Genomic DNA, 16,858 nt, shown 5'->3' on the forward strand with positions numbered 1-16,858 from the left:
TAATTTTCATTCCATCTCAAATAAAAGTTTTAAAGTTATCTTTCTCACTTGTTTTTTTTCTCTTTTAGACTTTTGATAACAGTTTGTAATTGTTTAAATAAATTGCATAATGTTATATAGTTAACAGAAATGATCTAAATTTGATATAATTGCATAAACTGATTTGATAAATTATTAAATTTCTTTGTTAACATTAAGTTAGCAATGTTATTTTTCCAATTTATAATATAAGTAAGAAATTTATTTATTTAGGAATGCCTTAACATTTCTTGCTTTGGCCCCACTGTGTCATTTGCGGTGTTTTTCAGTTAGTCAGTCTTCGGGTGACTGTGGCAGTGGCTCCGCCGCAATCGCAAAAGGGATGGGGCTTGACGGGCAAGGGGAATGGGTTGTTCCGAACATTCGGTCCCACCGTGCACACAGCAGCAACAACAAAAGCGCCGCAACAGCGAACGGGTATTTCGCATCTTGCTCGCACTCTTGAAACACACGCACACATGGAAAGGCAGACACCTCGCGACACGATTGTCGTCAGTTTGTCTACAATGCTCAGCGCCATGCTGCTAGCCGTTATTGTTGTTCTTGTGGTTGCGCTCTCTAGCGCGCGCGTTTTCTCTCTTTCTGATTACTCTCTTTTTGTGCACGCACACGAACACCCACACACAAACAACAACAGAAGCAGCAGCGGCATTAGCAGCAGAGCACAGCAGACAGGCAGGCACTTTACGTATGTGTGCACCAGCGAATGCGTGTGTGTGTGTATGTTGGAGTGAACTCAACGCTGTCGACGGCGGCGCCGGCAGTGACGCCAGCAGAGCGGGGCAGTCTAGAACGTATCTTCGAACTAGAACGCCGAGGGCAGAACAATTGTGTTTTGGATTCCTTGCCGTGCGGATCGCAAACGCGAGTTATGAGAAGAGCGTAGTAAAACGTACGAAGTAGCTTAAAAGAAGACTAAAAAAGAAATAGCCAGCCAAACAACAACACACAAACGTTTAGTGCTTACACATTATTTTTTTAACTGTGTTTTGAATAAATGCATATATAAAGATATTTTTTGAAAAAAAAGAGGAATTTTAAAAGTGATTTTCAGTCGATTTTTATCATTCATATAAACTCCAAAAGTATCTGTGTGGCGAGTGTTTGTGTGCGTCTGTGTGCGAGTCGACGTCGACGTCGCTGCTTTGGGGACAGAGCTGCCAGATCGCGAGTTATGAAAGCGCAAGCGTCGCACGCAAGTAGCAACAACAGCTACAACAAAAGCACATAACACTACTTACTACCTACAACAAGAGCAACACACTTTTATACTACATTTTTTGTTTGCCACAACAAAGTATATATATACTTTACAAAGAAGAATTGTTCAGAAGAAAAACTGAATAAAGAACACTTAAAAAACAGTCAAAAAACCATAATGGATAGCAGCAGCAGCGAACAGCTAAACGGCTCTGGAGCTTTGAGTTTCAAACGGCCCAAGGATTCTTCAGAGAATTCCACAAGTAATAACAATTCTTCTGGCAGTCCCAAAATGGGCAGTCGCCGCATTTTTACGCCACATTTTAAACTGCAAGTTTTGGAATCGTATCGCAATGATAACGATTGCAAGGGCAATCAAAGGGCCACGGCCAGGAAATACAATATACACCGCCGGCAAATACAAAAATGGTTGCAATGCGAATCAAACTTGCGCTCTTCAGTGGCCAACAATCAGCAGCAGCAACAGCAACAGCAGCAACAACAACAGCAACAACAACAACAGCAGCAACTTCTCCCGCAGCAATCGGTATCACCGACACCGGCAGTCAAGGTGTTCCATCAGTTGAATCATCCGTTGGTACATCAGCTCCATCATCATCATGCCGCATCTGTTGGGCATGGACATCATCATGCTGCTGCCCATCATCATGTCGCTGCCCATCACCATGCCGCCCATCATCATCATGCAGCAGCAGCAGCGGCGGCAGCTGCAGCGGCGGCAGCTGCAGCAGCGGCCCATCATCATGCCGCCCATCATTTGTTGGCGACCAATGGCATGGTGCCACACCCCCTGGCCGCCCATCCACATTTACATGTCCCGGTGGCAATGCATCCACAACTGCATCATCAAAAGGAGCAGCAGCAGTTGCAGCAGGAGCAGCAACAGGAGCCACAAGCAGCTGGAAATATTGCCTCAAATTGCAGCAGTCAAGGATCCTCTAATGTCCTTTCCGCAGCAAAAATTGCCGCTGTTGTTGCCGCCGCCATGGCCACTACTAGCAATGGCAATTCCACACCAACAGCAATCCCCGCCAGCAGCAGCAGCAGCAGCAGCAACAGCAACAACAGTAGTTGTAACAACAGCAATAATAGCAGCAACTGCAACAGCAACCAAGTGCCAATACAAGTGCCAATTCTGAGCGGTTCCCCGGGATCCTCGTCATCAGCCAGTCACATTCCACACATGCCCTATGCATACCATCATCATCATCATCCACATCATAACCATGGCTATCTGGAGAATCGTTTGGAGGCCGTAGCCACACCTGCACCCATGGATTTATCTCTCGGATCCTCTGCCCGTCGTCAAATGCAATTGAACGAGAAGGATCCATCGGGCGTGGATCTCACTTTCCGCAAACGTAAGGTCATCACCAATCCTATGCAACCCGATAAGATTAGTAAGCTAGAGGAAGTGATCAAGAAGGAACCCGAAACGGAAACGGAAAACGAGGATGTCGAAGTGGATGTGGAAACAGAGCAGCCAGAAGAGCGCAAAGTGCCCTCCAAACAGGTCAAGCTATTCAAGCCCTATTTACTGGACGATGATGAGGAGCAGGAACATCGCCAGCAGCAGCAAGAGGATTTGGATGAGGGAGCTGGCGAGGATGAACACGAAGATGATGACGAATACCGTGATGCCGATGACGATGAAGTAGACTCCAAGGATGCGGCTGACAAGAAGCAACGTCGTCTCAAAAAGAAACCAGCGGTAATCAACGAACAAAGGGATCCCATTATCTGGAGCAATCATCCATATCCTGGAGGTTGTCTATCGCCTGGTAGTTCTACCACTAGCTTTCAATGCCCCAGCACTATGCAACAGCAACAGCAGACATTTCCCGTCGGCGGCGGGAGTCCTAATCAGCAATTTCAGGATAACTGCAGCTCAAGCAAAGCCACCTCGCCCCTTAGCCCATTCTCGGCGCCCGCCCTCTCGCCCACCGGTTTCTGTTGCCCCAAAGGATCGCCCGTTTCCGGTTACGAGAGCAGCTCATCCACCTACAGCGACAGCGGCAGCAACTACAGTCTCAATCTCCAGCTGCATGCCGTCTACAACGACAATCTGATGTATATGCAGCAGCAGCAGCAGCAACAGCAGCAGCAACAGCAGCAACATCAACTGCAACATCAGCAACACCTGCAACGCTGGCTGGATCAGGAGTCTTTAACGAATGCGAGGAGCACATCCGTGAATCGACCACTAATCCTTGTGGCGGATACTGCGCCCGCAAACATGACCCTGGTGGCCTAAAGAACACAACAAATACACAACACACACACACACACAATAGCAACTAAGCAAGCAGCAATCCCACCAATCGGATGTTATAATGGCAGTCACTGGGCCTGGCCTTTTAGTTCCCTAAGCCATATTTAAGTTTAAAAAAAAGCGTTTTTTTTTCTTGTCTTCTAGCTTTACCAACTAAGTTTATTTTATATATATTAAATTCTACACTTTAAGCGCTAGCGAGAGAGAGAGAAAGAAAGCGAAAACATATATCTTCCAAGCATATCAGCAAAAACAAAAAAACTCCCCAACCTTAGGTTAAAGATTATTATTTTTTTTTTTTTGGATACCTTCTAAGAACAAAGTTAAAGCTTAAGTTTAGTTATTCCCTTTTTTCCTTTTTTAATTAGAATGTGTAAATAATATTGTACAAAACAAAAGGAAAAGGGAATACTAAAACAAGGCGAAACAATTTAATTTAACTTAAGAATTTCAACGCTAAATTTAATTTGTAAAAGATGAGGGGCAAGGGGGATTGTGTGAAGTAAATAGGAGAGAAAAATGTGAAAACTGCAACTGGAAAAACTGAGAAAATTGTTAAGAGTAAAGCTTTAAAAATGAAACAAAATACAAACACACACACATACACCTTTACAATAAACACACACACACACATATATAAATATTTTTTTTTTTTTTAAATTTGGAAATTGAAAATTCTTGTGATATGAACAAACAACAAAACAAAATTTTAATAAAATTGTTGAAAACTGAAGCTTAATGAATATTAATAAATATATATATTTACAAACACAAACGAGAGCAAGAAATTAAATGTAAATTTAAGGGTTAAATCTAAAAAAAAAAGTTAATTATAATTATATATATATACCATATACATATATACAATATATTTATATACAAACAAGAGGATAACGTTTTTTTTTTATTGCCAAGGGAAAAATTGAATGAACCTATTTAAAAGAGAAAGAAAGAAGCGCATATACATAGAGAGATATATATACATAAATATATAAAAATCAGTATTTTTATATATAACATTTGACAACAACAACAATAATTTTGTTACCATAAAACCAACAAACAACAACAACAAAACAAAACCAACTACAAAACGAATTGATTAAATTACCAACAGAAAACTAAAAAAACTTTAAATTGAACTGGTTTTATCATTTTATTTGGTTTGGGAATTCGCGTGGAGATTTCAATTTTCAGATGGCTCTGTGGATTAAAGGAATACATAACATGTTTCTTTTTTTATAATATGGATAATGGAACACCTAAGCTTTGATGATCAGTTGGTTATTTTGCGTTTACAAATTTCTATGGAAACACTTTCTTACTGATCTTTAGCCTGATCTTTCATCATTTTAATCTTTAAACATAGACAGTTCTTAAAGTAGATGAGCTTGTTAAAGATTTCCGACTGAATCACATCGATATTTCCTGCTTTCTGGGGGTCTTAGAACCCCCATTTATAGAACCAATCGCCGTTTGATCTCATTCATGCCATTCAAAATGTGTATGTTGTTTCGTTGTGACAACTCATGGATTGTCAAGTAAGTCAGGGCATAGCTTAAGGCTTTTTAGGAGCTTTTCATTTCGACTAAATTGTGCCACGCCCCCAAGTCCTCATTCCCCCTAATCTATAGACCACCCATCGCCCCCCTGCCCCCAACTGAAGCAACACGGTCTCTGGTCAAATTCGCTTGGCACATTTCAACGGCGGGGTATGACTAAGCCGCAAATTCTATAATGATCGTATTTTTAAAACGTTTAAAAATAAAGTGCTCTCGTTTGCCAATGTGTGTGCGCCAATCACGAGCCCCGAGCCACAGCATTCAGCACCACGGCGATCTACATCAGCATCACCACCAGCACCAGCACCAGCACCAGCACCACATCACCATCGCCAGCTATCGTATCGTATCGTATCGGATCAGATTGAATAGGTTTTGTTGGGTTTAAGTTCTCGAGACAGAGCGGCATACTCATTGTTTTTCACTTTGACGCGTTTTCCCTTCTGCAGAACGAAAAAAAAAAAAAAAATAAAAATAAATAAATAAAATAAAGGAAATTCAAGTGATCACTGCCAAAGAATTTTTTGCGACATTTGCGGACAAAAACAGACGGACAGAACGATTGCAGACCCCATGGGATACCCTAGTCATGCACGGAAAGAAAATCTATACATGGCTTCCAATTTACTAGTTTTTGTAGATTGTAATTAATGTTTCTCAAAAATGCATGGTCATGAAATATCATATTTTGTAAAATACTTTGATTCAAATCTTAATTTAACTAAGAAATAAAACTTAATATTTGTCTCTATGTATGAAAGGGTGGGCTTGTTGCTAAGAGATCGGAACTGTTGGCATCTATGCTATTTGATCGTTCAGGTTCCCACGTACTCAAGTTAAGCCAGAGAAAGGGCGAGGAATCAGAACGGGGTGATTGATTTTAGAGGAATATAAAATCAACTACCATGGGAGATATAATCAAAGTTGAAATGATTTGGAATAAGAACCTGAAGTACCACAGTTCAGATTGGTGACAAAAAAAGCTTCAGAAAGAGTATCTTTAAGGAAAGAAACTTCAGCACAAAATATAACCTATAATTCCCTTTTAAGCTAAGAAACATCATCTAAAAAGTAATACCCCTCCTAATAGCTAAAGATCGGTACACCTTATGGCAGAAAAATATACAGTTTTTGAGGGAAGAGCGCGAACCACAGATGATTGCTAAATTTTCGATTTATTTTCGTGTTGTTTTCTTCGAATCGGGTTGCCGTGTAAACTTTTGCTCGCCTTTTTTTCTACCTCCCAGAAATGTGTGCTCTTTGTTGTTGTTGCCTTTCATGCCACGTGACAAATTTCGATCGTTCGGACGTAACAAAAACATATTATATATATATTTTTTTTGATTTGCAGCCAGCCAAAAAATTTACAAAGTAAATAGGGGAAGAAGACATATAGCACGGCAAATAGAATTCACCTGAGTCCCGAATCTCGAGTGCTTTGCAGATGGCCAGATATATATTATATATATATATATATATATTCACCTATATAGTTTGTTATTGATCAAGCGAGTTTTGCGGACCGTGTGATGTAATCACAAGGAACGACTCTCGCGCGATCCGATCGAAAATCGTGACATAATCTCTGTTATATGAATTTGTTTGGTTCTAAACTGTACCAATCGGTTGGGTATTACTTTTTGGTTTTCTTTAGGTTCCAAATGTGTGGCATAAAGTAAAATTTTTGAAATCGGAAAAACTAGTCTTAAGTTTTATTTTAAATATTAAACTAAAATGCACAGAAATCACTCCACATACATGGATGAATAAGTTATCTTTTTAAACTAATAAAAATATACAAAATAAGTAATAAGAAATGTTGCAGAAAAGTGATCTGTAATCTTAAAAGATATTTTACTTAACATTATTATATACAAAAATCTACCACTATAGCTTTAACATAAGCTTTTCCATACCCATGATCCCTGATCACTCAAAACCGCAGACAGCCAAAGGCATCCATCAATGGTTCCATCAGATTTTCGATAATGCTAACCCCTTCACTTTCCCTAGAGCTAAATATACACCCCCTTAACCCATACAAGCCATGTGAACTAATAATTAATAAGAAAATTGATTTTAATTTGGCTTGCCTATCTTTTTTTTTTATCAGATTTTAAGTTTATTTTTGGACTCATTCTGACGAACGTGCTCAGACAAACGATACAAATAACAATCAAATAAATCATTTTCAAGTGGTGCAAAAGCGTTAACTAATTATAGATCACTATGACTATGTGTTTATACATTTCCCTGACAGTTGCAAATCGATGCTCTTCAAATAAAGGAAACTAATATGAAGATCGCCGATACTCGGGGTTGGTCAAAAACATATTGTGTAAGGTCCGCTGGGTAGCAAAACAATTATTAAATAAAAAAAAAAGATCAGATATAGTACTACCAGTAGACCCATCCAGACCCAATTTTCAATTTTGGGCAGTATCTTGACAGGCGGATAAATTGCCACCAAAATTGATAACCTTTTTTTTGCCTAGGGCTTGTCCAGTTTCCGGCGGCTTAAATGTATCTTATGCTAGTTGATCGATGAACACTGCCAGCCAACGATCTACCGATCCATCCGCTAAAATATATTCGTACAGTGAAGATTCTTCCCTTTACTCGTACAAAATAAAATGTCATAACAAGTTTTATCATAACTTTCGTATATATATTTTTGATTTAGTCAATACTAAATAGCTTAAATCATTAATGTTGCGTGATGTTTGTTAATAATATTTAAAAATAAAAAACCTAAATATTTATGAAATACACAGAATTGAACATAAGACTATATTAATTTCATGTAAATTTATCGCAACTTAAGCTAACAGGTAGTGCTTTGAAATAAAAAACAGTGCACGACTGTATAAAGTTATATATATATGTATAGAAGTGTGTATGTGTGTTGATATTACTAGTTAGTGGGTAGTTCCAGTAATCGTTTGGTTTGCGCTGCTCGCTTCCTTTAAATGCTGGCATATATCGTACATTTTACTTAACTAGGCGTATGTTTGTATATATATACATGTATATATATATATATATATATATATATATGACTTTAATCGATCGCAGAGGATCGCCCTGGGATTTGCTGGAATCGAAAAATAGAACAGCGCGAAAATTCTCACAAAAAACGCACATATGGATGCACTTGAACACTCATACACTCACGGACTGGGCAAAAACATAGAATATATGGAGTATACATATATATATACATATAGATAAAGCGCTAAACATCCTTGTAGTCGACCGATAAATGCAGAAAATTGTCGGGATAGCTTAGGTGCTCGGACATCCATTGTAATTGGGTCTCCTCGTGAAGATCGATGCCATGGGTGCGGCAACCAACTGGAAATAGTAATATTAAAGTTAAACTATATCAAATTATACTAAACATAACCTAACAAATTGGCACTCTAAAAAAGATCACTCACTTCAATTGCTAACCTTTCCTTATTCAAGGCTTTAAGGTATCTCCTTAATAATATATTTTATTTATTTTTCTAAGGATCATAATAGGATTTATTTTATTTATAAATTACTTAAGTTTTTGGTTTTAATGTAAAAAAAGAAAAGGCTATCTTTGTGCTTTGTGCTAACCCACACTTGATCATATTATCGATCATTTCTTAAGACTGCCAAAAGTAGTTTACAAACATAATCGATCTTCATAAAACTTAATGAGATCATTTAAAGTTCAAAGGAACCATGCCGCCTGCATATAGTCCTATAATATAAAATTCAAATAGACTTTATGCCAGTCTTTTACAATGACTAAACAATATCGCTTATCACTAAATGATTCGTATTATTATACAATGGCCAAATTGGAAACCGGAAATCTTAAAGATTATTTAATCTTGAAAAAAGGTTATAACTTTACCAAAGGATTGATTTACGCATTATAAAATACCCATTAAAAGGCGTACTAAAACGTTCATTATGTAAAAGAACTCGGCAATCAATATTTCATTAATGAGAGACAGCACTGATATGAAGTCTCTACATATAGCTATACTGTATATTATAATGAATGAGATTAGCCATCGATTACTTTACACTGATAAGCCTCCATCTCAGTGGCTTCTATATATATATTCTGAGGGGATTGATCATGATCAATTTGCAAGCTATAAAGATTATAGACACCGAAAAGAATAGCAGAAAGCAATTTGACTCGCCTGGAAATCAGAGTTTAGCGCCTTATCAATAAGTGTGTTTTCTTTTCTTTCTTCTTTTTTTTTTTTTTTTGGAAGTACCAATCGTGACAAATTTCGTCATTTTTAATTTTAGCATATAAAATTGTAATTATAGATTGCTGATCGCCAATTCTCGATGCCTTGCGATTGCCAATCGTTCGGTGGTTATGGCGAAACGTCCCGATCGAAGCTCTATATCAGCTACATATACATATATATATTTGATATAAAATACATACATATGCATGCTCAGCAGATATGGAATGTGTATGAGAGTGGATGGTCTGATAATGGCTGATTACAGGCGGTGGGAGGCGGTGGCGATAAGATTTGTGCAACGGGGCGCGAGTTCAAGTAGGCCGCATAGCTCTATAGCTATACTATATTCATATATATACTATATAGTATAGTATACTACTCACTACACACCGTTCCATTCCATTTCGATCCGTTTCGGTTGGGCAAGTCACGAGTTTAATGACCAAGCTAATGGCGCTACCCCAAAAATAATAATAATCGAATTGTTTCGAGGATGGGAAATAATAGGCAGTGAATCGATTGGTTAAAGTATTAGGATTGTTCCAAAGATTGCTTATGAAACGTACGTTATACTTTTATAGTAAAACTTTTTAATGACCGATCGTGTTTAATCATGTAGATTTCACCCAACTTTATATAAAATTCCTATCTCATTCAAATATATATATGTATATAATTTTATAGTTCTAAAAAATAAAACTGTTAACCAATTAAAGGTAATATCACTCAAGGTATCGTTCAATCGCCAATATATCCAGCGATTTGAGAAACTCTTAAAACCCAAAAGGAAAGACAGCTCCAAAGCGCCAAAGAGATCATAAATCTTTCATTGGAAACCAACCCAAACGACATAAACTATTAAATAGACCGAACCGCAGATGTATATATATAAATATATCTATATATATACTTATGATCTTAATGATATGTGTAATTGTGTGCGGTCACCCAAAAGAGAAAGAGAGACATGCAGCGAGTGAAAGAGAGAAGAAGCAAGAACGAGAGTGGCGCCAAACAGTCTGAAAATTTATTGATCCCATTTTTATTATCGTCAGCGTGGAAAAAAGAGGGATCGGTGGGTGAGGAGGTGGTCGTGGTGTGGTGGTGGAGGAGGAGAAGGTGGTGGCGATGACAGAACGAACGACACCGCCTAGCTCATGGCTAAAAATAACAACGCTTCATCGATCTGATAAGGCGCCCCAATCATTATAATCACTTAATAGATTGTGTTCTATAAAGCCATTAAAAAACGAGTATATAAAAAATGGAAATAAAAAAAGCAACACACCTATCTCTGTTTCACAATTCCAAACGTTCCCAATTGCATTTGGGGAAAAGACAATTTTTGCAGTTCAGTGACGCCATTAAAAAAAAAAAAAGAAATAAGAAAAAGAGTGCGAAATCGAAAAGTGCTAATCAATTGTTTTGCCTTTTGTTTGTCTGTCTTTCTTTGGGCTTTTTCTTGCTTTTTCTGTATTTTTTGGGGCCCCATAATTTCAATTTTAATTTCGGTTTATTTTCATCCAGCTACAAAGTAAGGAAATTATTACGATCAAAGGGGCAATGAGAGAGGTGATATGGTGGGATTGCGGATGTTTAGCGAAAAGAAATCAAATCGAATTTCGTTGACGGTGCAGTTGAATTGTGAACTGAAGATTGCACCCGATTATGGCCGATCAAGCAGACAAGAAAAAAAAACAAACAAATAAGAAAATGGGGAAATTGGGGGGCAGGAAGTCAGCCCAAAGAAACGAAGATGTTTTCCAATCCTTGTTGGTTAAAACATTTCAACAAAGTATCAATATAGCATTAATAAATGTCTAATAATTGGATTTCCAATTTTATATATCAAAAAATAACTCAATTAACTACATACAAAGTAGTTTTAAAACCAAATTATAAAAATAATCATTTTTAATGTAACTTCATAGGCCTTTCAGAGAAACATTTTCGAATTCATTTGAATGTTTTCCTTTAGATTTTGGGATCTTTTAAATGAAGTATGATTGATGATCACCGGGTGTTAAAAAAAAGGTAAATTTAAATAATGATGCTGTGAAGATCAACACACAAACACTCACACACACACGCACACATATCTTCAGCCCACCCAAAAAGCGGGGCGTGGCAACGCCAATTGTCGCACAAACACACCTGCAAGCACTCATGGCTACACACCCATACATGTCCATTGTGCAGGTTGCATTTTGCAGGTTGGCATTTGTATTTGTATTGTTTGTCTGATTGACGAAATGCAAACGAAAAATGTGTCGAAATGGGACTAAGCAAATGCCCCGATGAAAGACCAAGTAAGAGGGAGAGCGAAAACAAGCGATGGTAGAGGAGGGGGGCAGGAGGTTTGGCTAAGGAGTAAAAGAGAGATCAAGAAAGAGAGAAGCAAAAAGTGATAAACATTGAGGTGCGATTTCCGTGCGCCGCCGTTTTCACCGGAGTTTTGTCGGAGTGCAGCGAAACAAAAAAAAAAAAAATACAGAAAATAAGAAAAATGTGGAACGAAGGAGGGGGAGAAATGAGAAGAGGAGTTGGAAAAACATTGGAGAGGGGCCAGCCAGGGCGACGAGGTGCCGGCGAAGGTGTAAATACAAATAAGCGGAGGTGATATCTCAGAACTTCCTTTTCACACATTCGAGAGCACCCTACAAATACAAATACAGCCAGCATGCCAAATACTTGCATACACATACGCATACATACATATAATATATAAACGTCGCTATAGCAGTTCAGCCAGTTATAGCTTTTTCAAGCCAAAGCTATACAATACACAGAAAATAAAAGATTTACATAGTTATAGAAATAGTAGACATTGTAATGAGTAAAGATTATTTCCAAAAAAAAAAACCAAAGTTTCTCAAAGACTAGGACATAAAACTGAAGTTAGTGAAACGTATTTTGCTCACAATAGTTTTTAAAATCTCTTCGAATGCCGAAACTTTTCAAAGCCTGGCAATACTGAAAGCCACTTGCATTTATTTGTTGCTTCTTTCCGGTGACGGCAGCGCAGTTGGCGTCTCTGCCGGCGGCAAATCATAAAAGCAGCAACAACAAATGAAGCGAATGCCGATGCACAAGGAGCTAAATGAGAGAAAAAGAGACAGAGAGCAAGATATAAACAGAGAGTGTGTGAGAGAGAGAGAGAGAGAGATAGAAGGAGCAGGAGCCAAAGGCAAAGCCCAAAAAAATGCGTTTCTTTTATTTTTGACGCGTCTTAGATTCTTCCTCTGCCGCTTGTTCTTTCGTCTTTATTCTGTTCGTATTTCTTCTTTTTTGATTTCTTGGAATCGCATCTACTTTGAACCTTCCACGTTCCGACTGAAAACTCAGATACCCGACTGCATTGTATATTTGAATTTCATTTTAATTTAAATACGATTTTCTATGAAAATGCACGCACCACAAATACGTGCAATCGTTATCCAAACCATCGCTCCCCCCCTCCTCCTCTTCATCCTCTCTCTTTGGTCTTTCTTGCCCCCCATCTCATCACAAGTTTCATGAAAAGGAAAAAAAGACCGGGCCAACAAATTGATCATGTTTTGAATGCATTTCTGTTTGATTTCAATTCCGATTTGTGTACTCAAAAATGCAAAAAATTTACGGATGGGGGGGCTAGAAAAAAAAAGAGAATGGTGGGGGTTAAATGAGGAAATGGAAAGGCATAGGGAGTATCCAAAAGAGATCGTATAGGAGGAATCTGATCCTAAGGCAATGCGAATATTGTATCTATTTATGTACCTTAAATATTCTTTCATATGTACATTAAACATAAATAAGGGAGCCCTTCATTGAATTGACATCCCTTAAAGCCATGGCATAAGCATAACCGAAATCCCGACAAAATAACAACCATTCTATCACGATCTTGCGATCCTTAGAGTTTTGGGAATCCACCTAGTCATTTCTAGTCATCGGATTCCATTAGATGGCCCATTTAAGCCAGGCGTGTGGCTAAAAAGAAGCCGATAAATCCTTTACCGAATCCGAATATCAATCTGAATCCTAGTATGAATCCTTCGCCAAGGACAACACTACTATATAACAACCATCATCAGAGTGCCGGAATGACCTTAGGGAAAATACGTGTTGATCGACAACCATCGACAATTGTTTAGGATCGTTGGAAATCTCTCACATTTCGAATGGGAAATTCCTTGGGATCATCAAGTGTGCCGAGAAGGCCCTCTATAAGCATGCAAATAAAGATTTCACACCTTGGCCAGCGCACTAGGGTGCATGGTGCATGGTGTATGGTGCATAAAGAACCATAGCAGCCAAAGGACACGACTCGAAACGAGAGATCGACATCGAGATCGGGACACCTGGGAAATACCCAACCAGCCTGAAACATATGGACATGCACACACACACTGGAGGGATCTCCGCTCTCTCTAGGTCTGAATGGGATGGATGGATGCATGGTGAGCTCTATAGGCACTAGCTACGTATATCCAAGTGGTTCCCGAAACGAAAAAAAAAAAAAACCCTCACAATATAATTCGTAAATCCCAGCCGCAGGTATTTAGTTCCGCCTTTTGTCCGTCTTTGGAATTCCCAATGCTATTATTGCACCTAAGCCACTGGAGTGGGAGGTTTGCAGTGTGTTGTGCGCGTTGCAAGTTTCTATCGTCCAGCAACACATCTATGTATCTCTTTCTATAGTGTTGTCTCCCTTTCTGTTCCTGCTGTCTCGCTCTGGTTCGTGCGTGCTGATCTTGTCGCCGGCGCGGCAGGTCAACAGCAATGTGTGGCATTTTCTATTGCTGCCCCTTAACAGACAGTTGCTGTTGTTGCAGGTTGCAGGTCTTTTGACAGTTTCTGTTGCTGTTGCTGGTGTATTTCTGTGGCATTTGTAAGTGCTGTTGCTCGGGATATTCTTTGATGTTACAGGTTCTATTGCTATTAAGTTTTTATCTACTTATAATAATTTGTAACTATTTATAGCTGTTGCTGGGGATGTCCGAGAATGTTGCCTAGGTTGCTTGCTTGCTTCTACTGACTTTTTAACAAATGCTTTTCCAAGATGTTTCCTCTGATGTTGCATATTAAATTGATATAAATTTAGTTTTATTTCTTATTGCACCACTAGTTACCATAATATGCACATGTCAATGTATTTAAAATTGTATCTTAAATGGCAGCAACATTGTTTTGTTTCAAATTCGCTTATGGTTTTTTGGATATTATTTTTTGATCAATTGATGTTGCTTTTTTGTTGCATTTGCTACATTGATAGCAGTTGTTATTGCCACGAAAATCTACACGCACATTTTCATTGTCGAGAATTTTCAGTTGGCAGACAAAAAATTTGTTCATTCCTTTGAATGGCCAAGGAAAATGCAACGAGCTAGAGGGAAACAGAGCATATTATTGGCCAGGCTAGTTCGAAATGGGCAAAGCGATCCGTTCCGATCCGATCCGCTCTGCGTCGCTTTTCCACCCCGGGGGCATTGTATTCAGCCCGAGAGAATCTCCTTTTCTATCTTCCATTTTTATTTGTATCTTTTTTTTTTTGTTTTTGAGTTTTTGTTCAGACAGGACATTGATGAATTGAACAATGATTGTTGGAGAGTGCCGCTCAGGGCGGATTTTTCGTCTCGGCTCGGCTCGGTTCGGTTCGTTTGTGTTATTCATTAGAAAAATAAATAAGTCAGACGGGTGGGTCAGCAGAAAGAGATACAGATAGATAGACAGACATGCACTTGGCCATGCCAGACTGACTGGCACCTTTTCCCTAATTTCCAAGAGACGTTGCGTCTGCGCAGACAATGGGTTTTCTCGTTTTCATTTTTCCTTACAGACTCTTTGGGTTTCGTTTTTTTTTCTTCTTTTTCTTTTTGTTTTTCCTTTTTCATTTTCATTTTAGAGTGCCTGTGGTAATTGATAGCCGCCAGTTCTAAAGTCTTAAATCGAAAATTCCGAACTCACCCGCTTTGCGCACAGGTGTCGATAATTCGGCCATCAGGTCGGCCAAACTCTTCTTTTGTCCGCCCTCGCTGATCGGTGAAATCAGTTTCTGGGTGTACGTAAAGTCCTATTAATAAAAATTTAGAAAAAAGGAAGCGGAAAATCCATCAGTTTAAGCTGAACTGAACTGAAATTATGTGATCTTTGGGTTTTCACTCACATCATCGATGTAGATTCGCAGGGGAATGTTTTTGAAGGACTCTTGATCGCTGTACGGTTCCATTAGCCTTCGATTGACCGCCCAGAATTGATCGAACTTGTCGTTGACCAATCCCAGCCAAAGTTGATTGTGATCCTTCTTCTGCATTGCGGATATTACTAGACCACGATGTTTTAGGACATCTGCCTCTTTCAGGCAGGACATATAGTGCGATTCCAGCAGCTCCCTAAATAATATGAATTATTAATACACTTTACCAGTTAAAATATAAACATATAAAGAACAATTCTCAAGCCTTTTATATAAATCATTATGAATATAATAATTCCATAACGTTTTTAAAGCCCTTGCAATTATAATAATTTCGTTTATATATTTTATAATTTCTAGCTAAAACCATAAATTTATGAATATTATTGATCAGCGTAAGCTGGAAAGTTTATATACATTTCTTTTTAATTTGTGGATTCATTTCATTATGTTTTTAACATTAAACAAGTCACTAAGCGTTACCAAAAAATTGATAAGGTATAACATTTTATAAACGGACTCTAATTGGCCATGATATTATATGTTGGAAGACAGGTTTTCAGTGACCCGGATTTAGTAACTAAAATAACCTAGTAAAAGCTGTATTATAACTGCAAGGTATAAAGTCGTTGTTTAGAGGAATTAGCTTTTCAAAATGATTTTGTTTTTTTGTATAAATACTTGGAGTTGAGCTTGACGAGCGTGTCCTCGGGAAACTTAGAGAAGTGAATGGTGAGGCACCACGGTGTGCCGTCCTCCTCCGGATGCAAAAGATCATAGAGGACACCTGAACAGCGATTCAAAGAATAACCATTAGTGATCAATAAGAATGTCATGATATATATATCATCGCATGAGTGTAAATCCCACCAATTGGATAGTGCAGTCGCAGGGGCGTTTCATTGAAGTCGAACCAAACAGCACCATCCTGATGTTCAGCGCTTATATAGCGGGAGAAATACTTGCGAACCTATAAGGTCACATGGAGATTATCATAGATCTTATATTGATAAAGATATACCAAGTATATAAATTGTTTACCTTGTCAGTTACCAGTGGCAAATAGCTCAGTCGCGATATCATGAGATAGAAGGGCTCTGGCTTTATGCCCACGATTTCGTCCCGATCCGCCTGGAAACATATACCAATCTGACCCTCCCAGATCATTCGCAACACCTCGCGGTCGTGGGCCATACTCCTATTTTCGCTTTTGTTTTGACTAAATTATATTTCCTTTTTGCACTATAAGACTTGCAGTGTTACCAGATGGTCGGTTACTGTTTTTACCACAAATGTTTTGACCAGCCCTGGTTTTTTAATAAGCAATATCGACATTTTTTTCACT

The 16,858-nt window shown here is 38.5% G+C and overlaps 2 protein-coding genes across 2 annotated transcripts; one reads left to right on the top strand and one right to left on the bottom strand.

Moving 5' to 3' along the window:
* The first annotated feature begins 828 nt into the window (after positions 1 to 828).
* Positions 829 to 4,186, top strand: LOC108104932 (alpha-protein kinase 1). The gene has a single exon (XM_017211285.2). The coding sequence runs from the start codon at positions 1,418 to 1,420 to the stop codon at positions 3,512 to 3,514; it is 2,097 nt and encodes a 698-aa protein (XP_017066774.1). The 5' UTR covers positions 829 to 1,417; the 3' UTR covers positions 3,515 to 4,186.
* A 3,554-nt stretch (positions 4,187 to 7,740) lies between these two features.
* LOC108104931 (autophagy protein 5) lies at positions 7,741 to 16,795 on the bottom strand. The gene is made up of 6 exons (XM_017211284.2): positions 16,555 to 16,795; positions 16,384 to 16,483; positions 16,195 to 16,300; positions 15,484 to 15,709; positions 15,285 to 15,390; positions 7,741 to 8,448 (listed from the first exon to the last, which is right to left on the bottom strand). The coding sequence occupies exons 1-6, from the start codon at positions 16,705 to 16,707 to the stop codon at positions 8,330 to 8,332; spliced, it is 810 nt and encodes a 269-aa protein (XP_017066773.1). The 5' UTR covers positions 16,708 to 16,795; the 3' UTR covers positions 7,741 to 8,329.
* Between the last annotated feature and the right edge of the window lie 63 nt (positions 16,796 to 16,858).

Source organism: Drosophila eugracilis, unplaced genomic scaffold, assembly GCF_018153835.1.
Source record: "Drosophila eugracilis isolate 14026-0451.02 unplaced genomic scaffold, ASM1815383v1 contig_2147, whole genome shotgun sequence".
In the NCBI taxonomy this organism is placed as follows: domain Eukaryota; kingdom Metazoa; phylum Arthropoda; class Insecta; order Diptera; family Drosophilidae; genus Drosophila; species Drosophila eugracilis.